Raw genomic sequence first — 19,863 nt, 5'->3', positions numbered from 1 at the left:
GGTGGTGCTGTTGCCAAGCTGAGCTGGCACTTCTCCCACTTGAATTAAAAACTATAAAATTTCCTTTCCTGGATCTGTCACCAGACAAGTCCTGCGATCGCAAGGACCGGGTCCTCAGGGAACAAGGCAAGGGATAGGGTCTAGCTAGATGCACACGCATCTCCAAGGGTGGGGGCAGCTGCCTGGCTCAGTGGGGGACGTGATGTCTTAGGGTCCCCTGATGATCCAAGGCAGCTGACAGAAGCACCTTGCACCAGCCTCTTGGGTGGCCCAGCCTCTCCACTTGGCTTCTAGTGCTAGAACCTCTCTGATGAGGAAGGACAGAGGTCACAGTTTCATGTACATATTTTACCCTCATGACAGCCCTGAGGCATTATCCCCATCGTATCACTGAGAAAACTGGGACTTGGAGACCTTCAGAGACACACCCAAGGTCAGCCAGTGGCAGGACCCACGTGTGAAGCTAAGTGTGCTGGAAAAGGGGGAGCTGCCTTTGTACAATTTGCAGTGCCCTATGTCACAGGCTCCTGACCCCTAGTGGGGAATCTCTGTAATGCAAATGGGCACCCTCTTGCCCGTTGTGGCAAGATCCATCTCACTGGCTTGGGAACCAGCTCAAGGAGCCCTTAGCCTGGGGTGGTTCTGCTTGTGCAAGGGGGGTAAGGGTGGTGCTGGGCTCCAGCCCTGGCACCTGCCCTTCCTGCTCGAAGGATGTGGTACCGGCAGCACTCAGGGCCCAGCTGAAGGCAGAGCTCCTGGAAGGTGTGCAGGGACCCAATGAGGCAACCGACATGAGTTACAGCTTTACAGCTTTAATCCAGCATGTTGGAGTCCGGGCCAGTGGGGCAGCCAGGGGCAGGGCTTCTGCCCACTGCTGATGGAGCCCACTCCCCACCCTGCCCCAGCCCACAGTGAGCAAACAGGACGGGTCCCAGCCTTCCTGGCTGGGATCTTGAGAGTAGAAGGACTCTGAGAAAGCAGGGGCTTTGACCCAGGCTTTCATGTCCTTCTCTTGCCCCAGGTAAAAAGAGTCCCCTGATTCTAAGCCCTCCCCACCCACCCCTCGTTCATGGCCAAGTTCCAGCTCAGCTCCTGGTCTACTTCCCTGGGGCTCCATCACCAGTAGGACCCAGGGTTTGGCTTTTTCTGGGGCCTGGTGAATAGAGGACCCCTGCCCGCCCCCAGGGCCAGATGCAGATACAGGAGAGGGGCATCACTGAAGGGGCAGCAGAGACACAGCTGGTTCCTCAGGCTCCTGGGTAGGAGGGCTGTGGTGGCATATAGGGGGGAGGAGCTGAAAGCCAAGGAGACAGGGTGAGGGTCAGGGGTGGCACAGGAGGATGTGAAGTGACCCCCAATCCCAGAGGCATGAAGGATCCATGCAGAAGAGGTAGCCTGGATGTTTCCAGCTGAGGTAGAAGTCTGGAAGAGGGACTCAGGGGGAGACAGGGGCAGGGGAGGTCCCAGCACAGGGGCAGGGGGCAGGCAGGAGCAAGTGGCTCCAGACTGCTCACTTACCTGCAGGGTTGTAGATAGGGGGCCCAGCCGGGTAGAGTGGATACTGGGGAGGACCGCTAGGAGGGTACATGTAGCCAGGCTGTGGGGGTGCAGGGCCAGCTTTGGGGTCCTGGGGGTATGGGTACACTGGCTGCACTGGGATGCCTGTCATTGGAATCTCCTGACCTAGGTGGGGGACAAGGATCAGCATTCAGAGCTCCACCTGCATGGGAGGAAGCCTCCTTCTCCTGCCCAAGAAACCGAGGTAGGCACCACTGGGCCCCTGCTCTCTGTGCTGGCAGGTTCCGGGCTGGGCTGGCTACCTGCTGCCTTTGCCTCCCAGACCTTGCTTGGCAGAGTTGAACAGGGAGCCGTGCACGTGGTCCCAGCGGGTCAGTGTGTGTTTAGCAGGTCTGCACCCCTCGGCAGGTTCAGAGGCCTCACAAGCCAGAGAACACAGCCCGGGGAATGTCCCACTTAGGCAAGGAGGGGGGCAGCTCCCGGGGCTGGTATCTTGTAATCTAGCAGAGCTGCCACCAAAGGGGGGAGGGGTCCCTCCCCCAGCCCCTCCCCCCCCCCACTGATTCCCCCATGCAGGGTCACGCGTCCCGTGTCCATCGGGTTTGGGCGGATCCGCAGTCATGTGCCCGCACTCAGGCACACATTCCATTGTACACTGGAGCACACCCAGTTAGTGCTCACCACCATAGACCCCACCTCCTGCGCTTTCCGAGAGTCATGTGCATGCAGGTGCCCACTGCACACACACCACTGCCGGCAGACGGCATGCCGTGCACATCTCAACATTCACACGCATGCATGTACGTGTACACGCAGTCCGATGTTCGCATACACGGCCCTGGAACGTTATTTCCGGGGTTACATGCTGGCCGGTATGTGTCTGCAGAAGCACGCCCTACTGTGCAATTCACACATCCTTGAACTCTCCGGGGCCCGTCGTGGGGTTCAGCTTAGCTCGGCCTATCCCAGGTTCGTCGCGCCCAACTCTGCACATACCTTCAAATGGGCTCTGCAGATGCTGGCGCCGGCGGTACAGGTAGCAGCAGGAACAGAGGAAGCAGCAGATGGTGGTGGCAACCACAGCCACAAAGAGGATCACGGCGGAGGCGATGCCTGCTATGGTCTTGGGACTTTAGACAAAGAACAGGTCCCCTCACCTTCCAACACTCATAGGAGGGAGTCCTCATTATGGTGCCATAAAACTGTGCTCCAACTCCTGGCCAGCAGGGGGCCACAGCAAGCTGAGATTTGGGGTTCCTTGAGGGGCTCTGCCCAGTCCCTGTGGAGGAGATCTTAGGGGACCTCCATTTCCCAGAAGGCCATGCTGCCTGGCTGGCTAGTGTGAGGCAGGCCGGGAGTTGTAGTGTGCACCCCACTTCCTCACTCCTGCATCTACAACTCAATTGGTTAGGCTTAGAACATGTTAGCATTGAAAGGCACCTTAGAAATAATCTAGAGCCCTTTTTTTTTTTAACGCCCCCCCCATCACAGTCTCCTTACGCCTTTTGTATATTAGCAGTCCCCTTCAAAAAGAAGTTTGAAAACCACTAATTTTGGCAACCCCCTCATTTTATGAAGAGGAAATAATGACCCATGAGAGTCTTCCCTAAGAGCACACGCCTGAGAACTGGACCTGGGAATCAAACCCAAGACTCCTGCCTTCTTGCTAGGGCTTCTTCCACAAAGCCGCACCCCGGTCTGGGTTTTGACCCTGCACACACTCTCCACCAAGCCCGAGAGGGTTGCTAATGCCCCTTTCCTGGACCTCCCAGGCCCCAGCACTAACATCCAGCTTTGTCCCCAAGCCGAGTCCTGGGCTTGGGCTGAGGCTGTGGAGGTGGACATGGAGAGGGGCAGGAGGCGGTCGGGGGGAGCAGGGGAGGCCCAGGTGGGCCTCCTGAGAGGAGGATGGAGGGGACGCGAGCCCACCTGAAGGCCAGGCAGTGCTTCTGCTGCCTCTCGGTGATGAGCAAGGTCAGGTCTCTGCAGCAGTACCGATGGTAGCAGGTCCCGCAGCAGAAGGTGAACTCGCAGTTAAAGCCTGGATGCCAGGAGCCATTCCGGTCCAGGTACCACAGGCAGTCCTCGCCGGCCAGCGCTGCGGGCAGGTCGGGGGTAGGGGGGACATGGCCACCAGGCCAGCTTTCCGTCCGCCCTTACCCCGCTCCCCGAGGCTCCCAGCCCGCTGGCTCCCGGGACGCGGGGGCTGCCCCTGGTCGCCACCCTGAGGCGCTCCGCCCCTGAGCCCCGGCGGCCTCTCGACGGAGCTGACCCCGCGCTCCGGGTCAGCGGCCCGTGGCCCAGCCTCCCGGCCGTGTCTCCTCCCGCTCCCTGAGCACCGGCAGCACCCAGGGAGCCCCGCGCCCACCCCGCCGCGCACCCCCTTACCCAGGGGCGCCCCCAGCACCAGGAGGGCGGCCGCGGCCAGCGGCGCGGCCCCGCAGAGCCCCGGGGGCCGCATGGCGGGGGTTGGGCGCGGCCGGGCCCGGCCGCCGGGAGCAGGGAGCGCAGGACGAAGCCGGCCGGCGGGAGCTGCTGCGGGGCCCAACCCGCCGCCAGGCTCGGTTTCCTCTCCCGCCTCCTGCGAGGGCGGGACTAAGGCCCGGGCCGCGGTAACCCTGGCCCCCCCCCACCGCCCCCTCCACGCTCCGCGCCCGGCCCAGGGGGCCACCCACCGGCGACGCCCACCCGGCCCGGGCACAGGAGCGGGGCGCCCCTCACCCAGCCCGGTACTGCCCTGCGCCCCGCCCCCGGCTCCAAGGTGGCTCCTCCCGCCAGAGCCACCGTGGCCACAGCGGGCCGCTGGACACTGCGGCCAGGGAGGCCTCTCCGTGCCCTGGGCCCGCCCCTCGCCTGGGCCCAATCAGTATCCCGGACCCCAGAAGCCCCGATCCTGGTGCCATCTCCGAGTACCCAGGCACATGGGCCAACCCTAGAGGGGCAGGACCTCCTCTGCCCCAGTGTCCAGCCCAGGACGTCCTGCGGGGAAGGGGGGGGGTGGGAGAAGAGGGAAAAGAGGCTGAGAGCACCCCGCCCCCATTCCCAGAACACAGGCACCCATTGAGAGGCAGCTCAGAGCCGCTTTGTCCCCGCGGTGCCCACAGACCTGGACTCTGCCAGCTGCACTGGCTCCCTGAGACGGACCCTTCCCCCTCTGAGTGGACAGCGCTGGCATGCACCAGCCCATGGCCTCATCAGTCGGGATGACAGGCCGCTGGGGCCACCTGGAGCCCATCCAGCTAGACACCCTTCACAGTGAATCCTGCACAAACACTGCATTGGCTAGGAGAGCATAGGGAGAACAAGAGTTAATTACCGTGGGGACAGTGTTTTGGGAGGAGGGGAGCCAATCAATCCCCTTACAAATTTATATTGAGTGTCAGTGACTGTGCCCCCTGCTACCTGGGTTACACTGACCAGGAACTGCCTATCACTTCAGGGGGAAAATCAAAAGCCTACCTCAACCCCTGGCCATGGGACAGTTCTTTACAAAGCACTTTGACAGTTAACCTCATTTGAGGCTCTCCACAGTTTCTGCGAGCTCGACAAAGTTGACAGGTGTTATCATCGATCCCATTTTACAGATTGAGAAACTAGGACTCATGGGAGTTGAAGGACTTGCCTGCCGGTATAAGGCTGAGGCAACGTCAGGGCCCAAGTCTTCTAAATCCAGGTGGATCCTCCTCTCCAATAGCAGAGGGTGTTCGGAGGTGAGAGAGAGAATGGATGGCCCAGCAGAATCTTAAACAAGTTAGGGGAGGGCTGCCAGAAGCGGAGCTGCTCTGCCCCGGGCCCCTGTGGGTACTGGCACACCCAACCCAAGAGCTGGAGTAAGGAGACCATGGGCTCCTGCCCCAGCAAATTGCTGGTAGCCTGCAGGGGTGGGGTGTGGGAGGGGAGTAAGCGAATATATGCACCCATGCAGGACACAGTCATAAACCCAGGGGCAGAGGGACAAAAGGAGATGTCTCTCACTTCGCCACCCCCTAGACGGTGTCTCCATTCCCATCCATGTCTTCTTTCCTCGTGCACGAGCTCCAGGAGTGCTGGACCACGTGACCATCGTGTTCACTGCTGTCACCCAGTCCGGGCCCTAGGTGATCATTGTTGGTTGACTGACTCTCAGAGGAAGGGTTGTCTCTCTTCCTGTCCAAGGGTAACCCTTCCATGTGTACTCTAGACCCCATCTGATCCCTCTCCCAGCATTATCTCTTCTCTTCTGCATCCTTAGTTTCTCCTTTCTTATCAGCTTCTTTCCCCAGAGGAAAAAAAAAAAAAAAAAAAAAAAAAAATCTCAAGTCTCTCCGTGTAAAACAAAACGAAACAAAACCAAGCAAAGCAAAACCACATTTCCCCAAATTCATCCTTTTCTGGCTACTTTCCTGCTTTTCTCCTTTATTCCTCCAACTAGTCCTCCTCGAGTCTCAACCTGGTTGATGCTTCCAGCTGGCCACGACACCTAACTCTCACAACACCATCAGTGATTTTCTAACTGGAAAATGCTAGGAAAACTTGTCAGTCCACACGGCAGGAGCGTTAGACTGGGACAGAGGGTGGGGGAGGGTCTGTGGGCAGGGGCGGGGGTGGGGGGAGAACTGGCAGCAGTTGGGAGAGCCTGGAGATGGAGGGCTGAGGCTAGCTGTGTTGCCATGTGGACCTGAGTCCTGCCAGAGACCATGGAACGGGGAGGGAGTGGGAAGAGGCTGGGTGGGAGCGCTAGGGAGGGACTGGGGGCCCTGAGAAGGGGATTGTCCAAATCTCCAGGCCTTGAAGGGGCTTCATTGTACCTCCTCTACTCAGGGCACACGGGAGCCTGTTCCCCTCACCAAGCCACTCTCCCAGGCCTCAGTGAGGGGCAGAGGCACTTTCCTGGAATAGGAGAGGCAGACAGTAATTAATGTGCAATGAGACAAAATATGGACTTTTCCAGTAGCAGGCTTTCCCCGGGGTGCCTGGAATATGATAATAATAATACTAGCAGCTAACACTGCAAATGAGTTTCCCATTGTACAGAGGCTGGAGGTGAATTTTCCCAGCTTACACAGCTGGGATTTGAAGGTTGGCTTGTGTGACTTCAAAGTCCAGGCCCTTCCACCCCACCGCCTGCCTCTCCTGTAACATGTCTAAAATGCTCGCTGCTATGCTTGGCATAGAGCGTGCGTACTTGGGGAAACCATGATATCCAGCCCTTATCCCTCGCAGGAGTCTGTGTGGGAAGATAGCGGGATATTTAGAGTGGGGAAGGGCGGTGGAAGCTGGGTAGAGAGGAGGGGCTAGACCATGCCTGTGACCCAGTTTGGGCTTCGCCTGGGACTGTGGTACCCGTGTGCTGCTGAGTCATCTCACTGCTGGGCTGAATGACCAGCCCAGGGCTCCGCCCAACCCCCTTCTTGCTCTTCTTCAAATCATAGCTGAGTGAGTAGGCCCGGGCTCCCAAGGCCTTCCTGCCTTCCCAGGACCAGAGTCCTGGAGCCTCCGTTCCAGAGGTTCCTGCCACACCCAGCTCTCTGGCCCAGGGGGATTTTGAGCCTTTGTGAGATAAGGGGAGCTCCCTTCCTCTCCTCTACTTGCCTCTGGCTGGTCTAGTGCTTTCCTCAAGAGGCTGTGCTTTCTCCAGTCTTTCTCCTCCCAGCTATCTTCTGGCATAGTCACCTCCGGCAGATAGGTAATTACACGTTTCCTTCTACCCAAGGACCCTGAGCCCTTTCCTCATTCTGATTTGATCTCTTTACACCCTCCTCCAGGGTGTTGAAGACACACTGATTCTTCCTTGCAACCCAGAGCTGGGGGAGGGCGGGGGAGCAAGGCCCAGGAGAGAGCCAGAAACTTGGCCAAGGTCTCATGGCTTAGCTGGGGACTAAAGGAACCAGATCTCCTGGCTCCCGCTGTCCCCAAATAAACAAACATCTCTCCTGCAACATAAGGTCTTCCCTGGTGTCCAGCTTTAATCTTTCTCACTGCAAATGAAAGACTGTGACTTTGTCCTCTTGGTGGGAGGGGTCTGGGAGTGGGTGAAGGATGGTGGGGATCAGCCTCGCTGCTGGCCCAGCTGCGGGTAGGAAGGAACACTCTTCCTTAGAGGGGTTTTAGCAACGCCTTTGCAGGATTACCTTCCCCAGAACGCCAGGCTTCTGCTTCTTTGCAGAGGCCCAGGTCAGCCTGGGCAGAACTTCCACAGCCCTGGGCCTTGGGAAAGGAGTGGTTAGCTGGGCTGGCTTGGGTGGTATCCATGAGCAGCCTGCCCTGGGGGGCTGTGGGAGCATTAGTAGTCCCAGGCAGCCGGTGCCCAGCCTCAGGAGCCCAGCCCAGCCAGTGGGGCAGACGGGGAGGGCCAGGTTATCTTTAAATGGCACCTTACTCAGACTGCACCTCTGCCAGCTGGGCAGGGTGGGGGCAGACAAGTGTTATTTTGGGATCTGAGGATCTGAGGGTAAGGAAGGAAGAAGTTTCTGTTTACAGCTCTTTTGTTTATCTTCGCTCAGTCTCCTGGGAAGGGTTTGGAGACAGGGGCCACAGCCCTCCAGCTGGTCCTTTCCACCCTGGGGTCTCCGTTTTCAGCCTAGCCCTGTTCATCATCTGCACAGGTGGGAACTTTTGGACAGACAGAGGTACAGGGCCTTTGTTGGTATGACAGCCTCTGCAAGGTCAAGTTTGGATATTGAGAGTTGCTTTAGGCTTGGAATTAGACTGATGGCAGAAATTACTACTTACTATGAGGCAGCACTATTATGTTGACTTTAATCCTCAAAATGACTTCATGAAGCAGATAACTAATATTATACCTATTATGTGGATGAGAAAGCGGAGGCACAGATAATTTAAGTAATTTGCCCAAAGTCACCCATCTGGTAGATGGCAGAGCCAGGATTCAAACCCAAGCAGTCTGGCTCCAGAATTCACGCTCTGAACCCCTAACCAGAGCATGAGTCCTGCCTTGCCACTTCCTGGCTCTCCACATTTGGAGAAACCACTTAACTCCTCTGGGCTTGGTTTCCTCATTTGTAAATGGACTATGGTTCAGTCAAACCCAGTAGAATCCCCAAGTCAGCCGGCAGAGGCACTCTGGCCCATTCTCTCTCTCTCCCTGTTCGATGGGAAAAGAGTTTATTTAGGGTCACATGATATAGTTCACTAGCAGAGCTTGGGCAGGAACCCAACCCTCTTGCCTCCACATATATTTCTGTGTTCTTGCTGGTGAACCTCTGTGAGTCAGGAACGAGGCAAGAGAGCCAAGCCAGTGAGGGACGTGAGATCAGGTGTGAATTTGTAATCCCAAAACCTGGTGTAAAAGAAGTGACACATTTATTCTTTTAATCCAGTTAGATCAGATGGAGTCTCTATCCTCACAGCTGGTGGGGGAATTATCTGTCGTCATTATGGTTTGCTCCCCCCACCAGGATCACGAAAAGGTCCTGGGATCTCTCACAAGGCAAAGTACTGGGGGTGGACCCTGCAGGCCTTGTCTTCTGCCAGCCAGGGGCCTGCAAGTGCCAACAGTCCTGGCCTATGTGCCGCAGGCCCAGGAACTGTTCCAGGGAGCCCTGGTGCCCAGTATGCAGCCTCCCCAGGGATTCCAGGCAGCCTTTCCCTTAGGAAGTTCTTCTGTCCCCAAGTGCTATGCCAGGATTGGGTAAAGGTCCTCACCACTCAGGCCCCACGGACTTCTGTTCCTTCTCGTTTTCTGGCACCCCTCTCCTTTTCTCTCTCTCCTTTCCTTCTTCCTCCACGGCCCTGGGCCTTATCTCAGTTCACTCAAGCTTTTACCCTAGGATCCAGAAGCATGGCGATCCTCAAGCAGCTCTGCTTCCCACTCTGCAAAAGCAACTAAGGCAAGAAAATGTAAAGAATTTGGCTATGTTCTTAGAATACGTGGGGGGGGGGGGGCGGCGGGAAATCTAGTGAAAGCAAACCAATACATTGGTCATGTAGATATTACAGAAAAAGTCCGCAGCAGGTGGAAGGCAGGGCTGCAGCCAGCACCGGTTTCGATCCTGTTCCTGGGCAGGATGGCAGTGCTGCAGCACTTCACGCGGAGCTGTCCTCCCAAAGGCTCACTGAGACCCTAATTTAGCAGCAGCATCTGTGGAACTGAATTGAGTCATTCTAATCCAGTGAGTCAGGGAGACTGAGCCAAACATAGCTCCCAGCTACCGGAGGGCGGGGGAGACACGGAGGAAAGAGGCACTCTCTTCCATCTGAAGTGCTTCAATTAAGACATCTTGAATTCTAACTACAACTCTGAGGTGGGTATTAGTTCTCCATTTTACAAATATGGGAACCACGGATCGCAGGGGATGTCACCCCAGCTCCCTCCTTACCTTCTAGCTATGTAATCATGCCACATCAGAATAACTCAAGACTTGAAGGGACTTCCTAGGCCTTCTAGTCAGGTCAGGCCAGCACATCCGCTACAAAATCACGTGTACCATATAAGTCTAACAGACCCAGTGTAATTGGCAATTTTAGGAGAATGGTTAATGCCACCCTATTTTCACCTACTCAAAACAAGCCCCTCCCAAAACAAAACAAACAATGTGAGGGCCCTTGTTAGAAGGCTAAGGTTGAACTTGTACTAATCCATCAGAGAAAGGTAAATATTTACAAATGGTGGAATTTTATTAGCAATTACTTTTCGCTGCTTTGCTATCCAAGTCCTGACAAAGTGTGGTGAAGGTCTAGTCTAAGTAAGCCCCAGCCAGCTGTCATTTTTGGGAAGACCTTTCCCTCTCCACCGTCAGGCCCTCTAGACCCACCCTTGTCAACTTTTCACAATCAGACCTCTTCCACTCCAACCCCCTCTCTGGCTACCGCCGAGTCCAAGCTCTTGGTTCTCTCACCTGCACTTTGCCTCCAGCCTCCCCTTTTAGTTCTGTCCGGACAGACATCAGTATGCTTTCTAAAATGCAAACCTGGGGGCGCCTGGGTGGCGCAGTCGGTTAAGCGTCCGACTTCAGCCAGGTCACGATCTCGGGGTCCGTGAGTTCGAGCCCCGCGTCAGGCTCTGGGCTGATGGCTCAGAGCCTGGAGCCTGTTTCCGATTCTGTGTCTCCCTCTCTCTCTGCCCCTCCCCCGTTCATGCTCTGTCTCTCTCTGTCCCAAAAATAAATAAACGTTGAAAAAAAAAATTAAAAAAAAAAAATAAAAAAAATAAAATGCAAACCTGGAGGCACCTGGGTGGCTCAGTAGGTTGAGCGTCCAACTTAGGCTCAGGTCATGAGCTCAAGGTTCACAAGTTGAAGCCCCACATTGAGTTCTGTGCTGACAGCTCAGAGCCTGGAGCCTGCCTCAGATTCTGTCTCCCTCTCTCTCTGCCCCTCCCCAGCTCACTTGCGCTCTCTCAAAAAGAAACATAAAAAAAAAATAAAAAATAGAAATAAAAATAAGCAAAATGCAAACCTGATTGTGTAACTTCTCTGCCTAAAATTCTTGAGTGGTCTCCCATTCCCTGAAGAGGGGGAAGGCCTATAGGATCCTCCACCATCTGGCTCTCACTTTTCCTTCCTGCTTATTTCTGGCCAAGAGTCCTGTGAACTATAAATTCCAATCTTTTAACCTGCATATAAGCTGTGAAAATGCAATCCTATTCCATGATGGGTCTCTTCTTAATGATATTTTCTCTAGAGTGTCCTACCCCACCCTCGTCTGCCTGGCAAACGCATAGGGGAGGCAAGACAGAGTACTGGCAAAAAGTGCAATCCACTTGGATCAGAATCACACACTTTGCTATGTGACTTTCGGCAGGTAGCATTTAATATCTCTGTGCCTTGGTTTCATCAGTCTGTAGATGGGATAAACAAAATTATGCACTTTGTAAAGTTATTAGATGGTCTACACGAGATAATCCAACACTTTGGAACAGTCACTGGCATTTAGTGAGTGGTCCTGAAATCTCAGTAGTTGTTAGCCACCTTGCAGGTCAAGGGTCACCTCTCCATGCAACTCTGACTTCTCCCACTTACCATTAACCATCCCCTTTTTTTGGGTATTGGGGATTGACCCCAGTATTTCTTCCTCTCATGGTACTCCCCACATTCGTTGTGCTATTTCTGACCCCCTACTAGACTAGCTTCTTGAGGGAAGGGGCCAAGCCTCTCCGGCATCTACCATTGGCCTTGCATGTAATAGAAATTTAATATTTACTGAACAGAACAAACATAATAGTAGCCAGAATTTGGCTTTGAGTTTATGATCTACTCATTGGCCATAGGTCTGCCAGGCTGGGGTGAGAAGTAGATCTTTCATTGGACAACCCTTTCATTTTCCAAAGCAGTGTCCTGTTTTCCCTGAGTCTTCTCAGCTCCTTCAAGTTTCTTCCCCCTTGACACAGCTTAGGTCCTCCAGTTCTTGGTTTTTGTCTTGCAGATGGGCTCGCCTTCTGTCAGGGAGCCTCCTGCTGGAGCACCATAATGGAACAGAGCACTCTAGGATTGCTGACAGGCACAGAAGACTGAAATGATCTTACACAATGTGTGTCTACTAACCCAGCCAGAACTACACTAGAGTTTAGTGAAGACACGCCAACAGTTCAACATAATAAACACTTGTTACTGGCACGCAGAATCGTTAACAAGAGTACAGTACTCTGTAATCCTCAACTTTCTTCATACTCATTAATCTGAGTTTTGAAACAACCTTACCTTTCAATTCTGCCCATTTTTTACAGGTTATGGACATATTTGTTTGAATCCTAAATTGTCATCCTTCCCAGGGGTTTCCTGTTATCTAAAAATCTGATCAGCATCTCTCTCCTATCTAGTAGGGTTTCTTTTGGGCCTCAGATCCTCTTTTGGAATGGGTAAGGCATAAAAAAAACTCCCTCATCTGTCATTAATATCAAAGGAGGGGCCAAGGACAGAGCCCTGGGGCACAGCACAAGCCATTCCACAACATGCCAATTTGTAGTCTGAGAGTTGGTGGCCAGTTACCAACTGGTCTATCTCCCTAATGCTTTGATTTTACCATGTCCAGATTTTATCTAATCTGTTAACAAAATCAGACTATGGGGCTAGTTTTGCATCACTTGTTCTGAATTCACAACTAATATCTATTAAGCCCTATATTAAGCACTAATTACAACATTCCTATTTATTGGCTTGAGTCATCTAATAGTCCCTGATCAGTATCACCCTTCCGATGGGCACTTGTGAAAACCAGTTTCCTTCAGTTCTTGGACTTTCACCTTCTGTCTTCTGGTATTTCTTCCATTTTCTTTTCAGTTCTTTCCACTAAGAGCTCAACAGTCTTGGGAAAGCCCTTGGTGTCCTAGCGGTTACTCACCAGGGTCAGGAGACCTGGAGAATTTGAGAGCAGCTCAGCACTCTTATTATTCCCTTGTTTATCTTATCTTGAACTTCAATTCTTTCTAACCAGTTGGCCCTGACCTTTTCAGACTGAAGCCGGTTCTTTGGCCAAAAACACAGGAGACCAAAAGGAGCTAGAGTTCAACTTTTTGTCAATACTCCTGGACTCAAGCAGATTTTTCTTCTCGCAGACCCTGGATGTAGTTTCTGAACTCTTTTCAGAATAGAGAATGGGAATGGGAATATTATCTACTGTGTACCTGCTATAAAGGTTAAATGGGATAGTTGAAATGCTGTGGGAGCAGGAAGTGCCTGCACACCAAAGGGTCCAAGACCCTCTGCTCTTAACTGACAACAGTATGTCTGTTGGTTGGGGGTGGCCCCTCAGGTGACCCTACGACCCTTTCCCTTCAGAACTCAAGTTTTCCAGTCCTCCCCTAAAACTAGCGAGAGAGCAGGAAGAGAGGACCCTTGTCAAGAGACCATTTTTGGCACGAGATAGGCTCTTTTTGTCATTAGTGGGCCCAGGAGGGGTCTATATCTTTCTCAGTCTATGTGTGAAAGCCCCAAGCCTTCCCAAACTCAGCAGTCCAATGCCACTGGCATGAGACCATTCTTTTGTGCCACAATCAGGGGTTGATTTGGCCCTGTGGAACCTTCAGCACTGAAACTAACTGGAACTGCCTTGAGATCAATAACCACGGGGTGAGTTTCTAAGGCTCAGAATGGCTTTCCTGAGCACCAATTAGCCAGACTTCCATCATTTCCCCAATATGAGCAACTTCCCCAACTCAAGGGAGAGAAATCACAGGGGCAGTTATTAGTCTCAGAACCTGGCTGGCACACCAGGCTGTGCACAGGCCCTCAGACTTTTCAGACAGTGACGTTAACAGACACTTTTCCCGACTCAGTCAGATGTGGGAGTTGTACACCAGGGACACCTAGTGGTGTGAAATCACTATTGGCTACAAAATCCTTAGGCTTCCAATTACAGTCCTGTACAGTAAATGCCCCAAGTGGGGACCTTTCCTTGAGAACAGAGACTTGATCATCAGTCTAAAGAAACCTTCTGTAGTGGCTGAAACTGGGGCAGTAGGTGTCGGCATTATAAAAAAAAAGGGAATGCTGGGCTTTACCTTCCTCCCCTTCACTGGTTATCATTCACTTTTTGAACCCACAATGACTGCATTTCCCAATTAAGGGACCTCCCTTAAAAATATTTGACTGGATGATACCAGTTCTCTAAGAATCATCTTGGGCTAGGTTAGCTAGAACACACTCAGGTGTCTGCATGGCTCCGCCTAATCTTTTCCCCCTTATTTTTATTTTCCTTCTAAAAGGAACAGAAGGCAGAGGTGCCAGGACACCTTATACCATGTGGACTGAATTCATTTGTAAAGATTACTTTACTCTCCTAGAAAAATACACATTGCAAATTTGAGGGCTACAACTTAACCACTTTAGAGGATTCCTGAGGGAGAGGGGGTAACCTTTGAATATCAGAGTGTGTGGTGATGTGTTGGGGAGGAATATTAAATACAGTTGGGTCAGGTGGACTTTAAAAAAAATGTTTTTCCCATTTTTTTTTTTTTTTTTCTAAAAAAAGGAAAAACAAATTGCCATCTCTCTGGCTGATGTTGTGTGTGCGTGTATACATAGGAATAGCTCGGGGGGAGGGACTGTGTCATGCAATGAGGCAAAAACAAGAGGACTTCCTGTGACAGGGGAACCTTAGTGTTGTAGGAGGGAGACAAGGAGAGGTCACTGGAGAGGGGTCAGAATGTAGCTGCTGCCTCTCATTCCTATGGAAAACCCAGAGCATCTGTGGTAGAGAGCAGAAAGCATTATCATCTCTCAAGGGTATTCCTATCTGAACATAGCAGATGTCCTATGAAAGTAAACAGGTCTGTTTTAGAATGTACATGGTCACGACTCCCTGTGCTCCTGAGGTGGGGCAAAATAATCCATGAACACGTAATCCTTCTGGGCACTATGTTTCTGGAGTGGCCGGCAGAGGACTCTAGGAACAGAGGTGGGGGCACGGTCGGGGAGAAAAAGGTTCTAGAGATGGAGTATCTTCAGGGGGACTTTGAGAAATGTCCTTTGTTCCAGTATTCCTAAGTGACAGCACTGGTGACCTTGGTCTGAATTGTCAGTGTCACTCTGCAAAGGCCAAGGGCCAAGAGTCAGGAGGCCACTCTAGGTTGAAAAGAAAGTACATCTCAAGGCCAGTTAAGGGCTGCAAAATGGTTTGTGGCTGGGCCAGGAGGAGCAGAGTTGGAAAGTCTCCCTTTCTTAGATGCCAATGGTCTGCAGAACCCGCCTCTCGTTGTCATTAAGGTGACCTGAGAACATGACGTAGCAGGGCTGCTGAGCGAACTGGCAGAGGAAGTCCGTGAGATAGGCCTGCAGAGAAGAAAAAAGAGTGGCCTTACTGCAGGTTCTCAGGCTTACCATCTGTAAGGGGCGAGAACTATCGGCGGTATAGGAAGCACTGGCTGTCAGACAATTGCCAGCACCCTGAGGGATGGCTTTCTACATTCCTGGATCTAGTTCAGGCTCAACCCAGAGACTAAAGTCCATAGAGAAACAAAATTTTCCCAATAGATCTCATATTTCCACCCGAGGACCTTCACAACATAGCTGGGTTTTAAGAAGCTGGACTGCAACACTGGTAGGTATAAAATACTAAGGTGCAAAGTCCCAGACCACACGGAGCCTCTGACTACTCGGCAAGGCAGGAACTTTCTGCCCTGAGGCTGGGAACTATGATGGGTTGGAGCCCATATTCCTGTTTCTGGCTTGAGACCGTGTACTTGCAAGACATCTATCTTCTCTGGACATTCTCACCTGCAGATCAATCTGATAGAGAGGATCCTTAAGGGCATCAGGGTCATCTTCCTCATCATCCTCGTAGTAATCCTCCTCTGTTAGACACAGCCAACACAGAGAGGGGTCAGGGCAGAGGCCGACTGGGCCCCAAGCGGGGAGGCATCACCACACGGCTGAGGTAGAAGGGCTAAAAAAGCCCACGGACCATCCCTTGTGGGCCCACCTCTCCCCTTTCTTTGGTACCCCATTCTTGGTCCCGGTGCACAGAAAAGGTATTTAGCATGGCTGTCCTCTCCTCAGACTGCTTACCATATTTACTTGTAGCGAGAATGTCAGATAAGAGTTGGCCAGCTAAACCATCCTCTTCCTCCTCTTCATCCTCCTCCTGGTCCTCCCACATATCGTTGGAGTCATCTACTTGGAGATGAAAAGCAGCTGGAGCATATACTCACAGATTTTCCCTTCCCAAATGTAAACAGGCCAGAATAGGAGGGTCCCGAGGGTTTCTGCAACGTGGCCTGTGGCCAAGCCCTCCCAATGAGCTTGAGTGGAAGAAACGAGGGTGTTCTGGTGGGTACATAAAAGGATGAAAAGCTCTTGAGAAAAACCAAACAGGAAGGGCTACGCGGCTTGCCTCCTGGCTGCCTCCCACCCCAGCCTCTGAAGAGACTTCACAAGGTAGACCCGAAGAGCAGCTCTTCACGTGCACAGCAATGCTAGCCACGTGGCAGGCATGCTTAAATAAACATTAAAAAACCCCTCAGTGCCTCAATAAGCCAAACTGATAATCTGAATATCATGACTTGATCTGGCAGGCTTAAAAGTTTGCTTGGAATAAGGGCCTGGTGCACCTTGACCCCACTCTGCAGGGGTGGCCTGGCGTGCGGCGTTGGCCTCCATGACGTTGGAAAGCTCATTGATGATCAGCTTCAAGATCTTGACCAGTAAAGGAATGTTTGTCCAGCGCTCAGGGTCTGGAAAGGAAAGGGAAGGCTTCTAGGCAGGCTGTCAGTGGGCTCACTTCTGGCAGTGCCTCCTGTCCTGCAGTGCTCCTCACCAGACACAGTTCACCATCCCTCAGCCTTTCCACCATCCCAGACTATATCCAGCCACCACAGAATGATTTAAAGTTAAATAACTTCATTCTGCTTGGTGTCATAAGAGTTGAGAAGTTAGGACAGCTAAGAGAGTTCAAGAATTAAAGGAGATACGTTTTTGCTGGTGATAAAGCTTGGACACTAAGTGACTGTACAGAGCACAGTACTCTAGTCCCCATGACTCGCAGTTTGAGAAACAGCACGGGTGATTATAAAGCTACAGTTGAAGAGGGCAGCTTTGCATTCACTGCCTACACATCAGTGAAAGCAACCCAATAACAAAGACATGCTGAAAATGGGTATTAGAGCCCCCAAATGAAGCTGGGGAGCCTTGGTACCCGAGATGGCTTTTGGCAGTTTTCAGCCACAGGAAGGAAGCGTATGTTCCGATCCTTTGTGTACCTGCAGTTTTCTGTTTCTTTTTTATCAAACCCATCACTAACAACTGTGTTTCAAAAATCTAGTTGATAGTACCTCCATGCCTTCCACCCCACACATCCTTAGCCCCCAGGGAGGGTACTGGAGGGCAGCAGCGTCACCCACTTTTGGCTGACTTAGAGCGGGTGCGGATGCCCTCATCCATGCTGTAGATCTCCTCTCCCTTCACGCGGATATCCTGTAGCCGCTTGTCATCTGCATTGATGCCATGCTGGAGCAGTTTACACAGTGCCACAGAGCTGGCAAGAAGAGCCAAAAAGGGTCGATCAGCCACCCATCTAGAGTTTACTCCAAGGAGATAAGCAATTATGCCGTAAGACTCTCTCTTTGATGGTGAGCATTCTGTTCACGACGAATCAGGAGAGATAAGACAGCTCAGCTGAAAGGGGGATTTAGTGCTCATGAGGATGGCCTCGTGAGAGCTTCTGAACTTCTTGGAACAAAGCTGGGGTGGGCACAGATCACAAGGGCTGGCCACACTGAAAGGTGCAATGGGGTGATGAGAACCACTGGGAGGTGAGTCTAGGATAGGAAGTTAGCAAGCCAAGATTAGAAGGCTTAGGTTTATAAAGGAGAATAAGCCACTAGCAGTATTTGGCTGGGTGAAGTCTGTGGCAGAGGAGGATCTCTGGCCGGCAATGAGGAGGAAAAAAAAAACGTGCTATGTGTGTTGACTGTGTTTTGGGAGTTTCAAGATGGCAGCTATTCAAAGACCTGGATTAGCAATAAAGAAATAGAGGGAAAAAGGAATACACGGGGCAGCTTGCTCTATTGAACAAAAACCATTGGAACAAGTCAGGGAAAGAAGAAATACAAGGAGAGGCAGAATGCCCAGAGAAGAAAGAGGGGCCCTACCTGACTTTGCCCTCATACTGTCCATAGAACAGATGCTGTCGACTCGTCCACTCAGCCATCACAAACTCCAGGGCAGGTTTGCCAGTAGGTCCTGGGAGGCTGCACAGGAACTCCAAGAGGGGTTCCAGCTGAGTGTGCACCAGATGAGCGAACACCATGATCAGAGACTAGGAAGTAACAAGAAGGACATCTGCTTCAAGGAAAACAATTTCAGAGATTTAGGAGATGAGAAGGAGTGGGCCGGCCAGTTGAGAAATAGAGAACATGGAGATTTCCTTGTCGGGATTTCTTGGGCCAGAATAGATTTTACTTAACTGTTCTACAAAGACAGTAAGACAGAGTAAAATAACTCGGGACCGGGGCACCTGGGTGGCTCAGTCATTAAGCATCCGACTTTGGCTCAGGTCATGATCTTCTGGTTCGTGACTTCGAGCCCCGCATCAGGCTCTGTGCTGACAGCTGGGGACCTGGAGCCAGCCTCAGCTTCTGTGTCTACCTCTCTCTCTGCCCCTCCCCGCCTCATGCCCTGTCTTTCTCTCTCTCTCTCTCTCTCTCTCTCTCTCTCTCTCTCTCTCTCTCAAACAAAACCTCAGGACCTGTATACTGATTTCCACCTTGACTGCCTGGGGTTGGGGAAAGCCCAGCTCCCCATATCGTCTTACCTGCATGACACTGAGCGTCTCTGCCTGCTGCATCTTACTGAGGATGGCACGAAGAATCTGATCCAGATTCTCCCCCAGCTCCCGCCCTGCCTTGGAGATGAGGGTGGAGACGAGGCGACCCACAAAGGCGGCAGTGAACTCTGAGGTGCGGGGGTCCAGGAGCTGGCTCACCACTTGCATCACGTACCACAGCCCGTTGTGGCCCTGCTCGTCATGCCACTGGGCCACCTGCTCCAGTGTCACTGACACATAAGCCCGCAAGCACTCTCCACCATTCTGGGGAGACAAAGACGGCAAACAACATTAGCAACTGGGAACAGATGCCAGGAGGCCCACAGTCTGCACGGGCAGATGTTACTTAGGGGCCTATGCCACATAAGAGTGACGAGCCCACAGGGTTTGTGGTGGGCACATACCACTGGAGTCGGGACTTTACTGTTACAGACATGCACTATATGGTCCTCGCTTCACCTCATCAGCTCCCTCGAAAAAGCACACTTCTGATCACAAGAGATAATGACCAAACAAACCAAGTTTTAACCACAAAGGTCTACCTCTGGTACTGGAAAAACATGTCTAAGATGCAGCAGTGATTAGGGGTACTACAGATATTTATGGGAATAAAGACAGACCTATATGAACCACTGTTTACCTAGATATTTTCAAAGGGCTATTACTTTGCTCACTTTAATTCTGAAAAGACTTCTGTATGGCTCCAGGTCTATATGTCTGTAATCTTGTCCACCGTAGCAATACCCAGATATAGATGGGTAGAATGTCTGGCATCCATACTTTTAAGATTACAATACATCCCAAAGCAGAGCGTGTTTGGCTTCCACAGTCTGGACCCTTCCTGGGTGCCCTTGTTAAATATGGATTTAAGAGACCTAGATCTCAAAAGCGTGAGACCGTGTCAGCTTTCTCAGCCTGCTATAAGCCCATGGCTGGGAGCTATCTTTCCTCTTCTAGTCACCAAGGCTCAGATACCTGCATGGTGGCGTTGTCATCTGTGTGAAGGGTGCACTGTGCCACAGCAGGGAAAGCTTGGCAGATGAGTAGCTGGGAAAGGGGAGGCTTTGTATTCCGTACTACCGTGGTCAGGATATCAATGGCAGTCTGAAGAATGGAAGAGAAAAAAGAATTAGAACTGCCTCTAGGGTG

The 19,863-nt window shown here is 52.2% G+C and overlaps 2 protein-coding genes and 1 long non-coding RNA gene across 3 annotated transcripts in view; all 3 read right to left on the bottom strand.

The window, feature by feature from the left end:
• Positions 1-792: 792 nt before the first annotated feature.
• SHISA4 (shisa family member 4) lies at positions 793-4,128 on the bottom strand. The gene is made up of 5 exons (XM_040462229.1): positions 3,907-4,128; positions 3,448-3,616; positions 2,515-2,648; positions 1,519-1,683; positions 793-1,294 (listed from the first exon to the last, which is right to left on the bottom strand). The coding sequence occupies exons 1-5, from the start codon at positions 3,977-3,979 to the stop codon at positions 1,248-1,250; spliced, it is 588 nt and encodes a 195-aa protein (XP_040318163.1). The 5' UTR covers positions 3,980-4,128; the 3' UTR covers positions 793-1,247.
• Positions 4,129-8,803: 4,675 nt separating this feature from the next.
• Positions 8,804-10,761, bottom strand: LOC121021660 (uncharacterized). Its single transcript, XR_005786635.1, has 2 exons — positions 10,679-10,761; positions 8,804-10,427 (listed from the first exon to the last, which is right to left on the bottom strand). It is a non-coding gene; the product is annotated as an uncharacterized LOC121021660 (long non-coding RNA).
• Positions 10,762-11,250: 489 nt separating this feature from the next.
• Positions 11,251-19,863, bottom strand: part of IPO9 (importin 9) — a 58,332-nt gene continuing 49,719 nt past the window's right edge. The window contains exons 17-24 of the mRNA XM_040462259.1: positions 19,690-19,818; positions 18,703-18,978; positions 18,041-18,207; positions 17,291-17,424; positions 16,502-16,624; positions 15,960-16,064; positions 15,669-15,745; positions 11,251-15,224 (exon numbers count right to left, since the gene is read on the bottom strand). Coding sequence (XP_040318193.1) covers positions 15,114-15,224; positions 15,669-15,745; positions 15,960-16,064; positions 16,502-16,624; positions 17,291-17,424; positions 18,041-18,207; positions 18,703-18,978; positions 19,690-19,818 — 1,122 coding nt within the window. The 3' untranslated portion in view covers positions 11,251-15,113. The remainder of the gene's footprint in view (positions 15,225-15,668; positions 15,746-15,959; positions 16,065-16,501; positions 16,625-17,290; positions 17,425-18,040; positions 18,208-18,702; positions 18,979-19,689; positions 19,819-19,863) is intronic.

The sequence above is a fragment of the Herpailurus yagouaroundi genome, unplaced genomic scaffold (assembly GCF_014898765.1).
Source record: "Herpailurus yagouaroundi ecotype Mexico unplaced genomic scaffold, PumYag 308, whole genome shotgun sequence".
Classification (NCBI taxonomy): domain Eukaryota; kingdom Metazoa; phylum Chordata; class Mammalia; order Carnivora; family Felidae; genus Herpailurus; species Herpailurus yagouaroundi.
The sequence above is the reverse complement of the archived record's forward strand: the minus strand, read 5'-3'. Positions and strand labels throughout refer to the sequence as shown.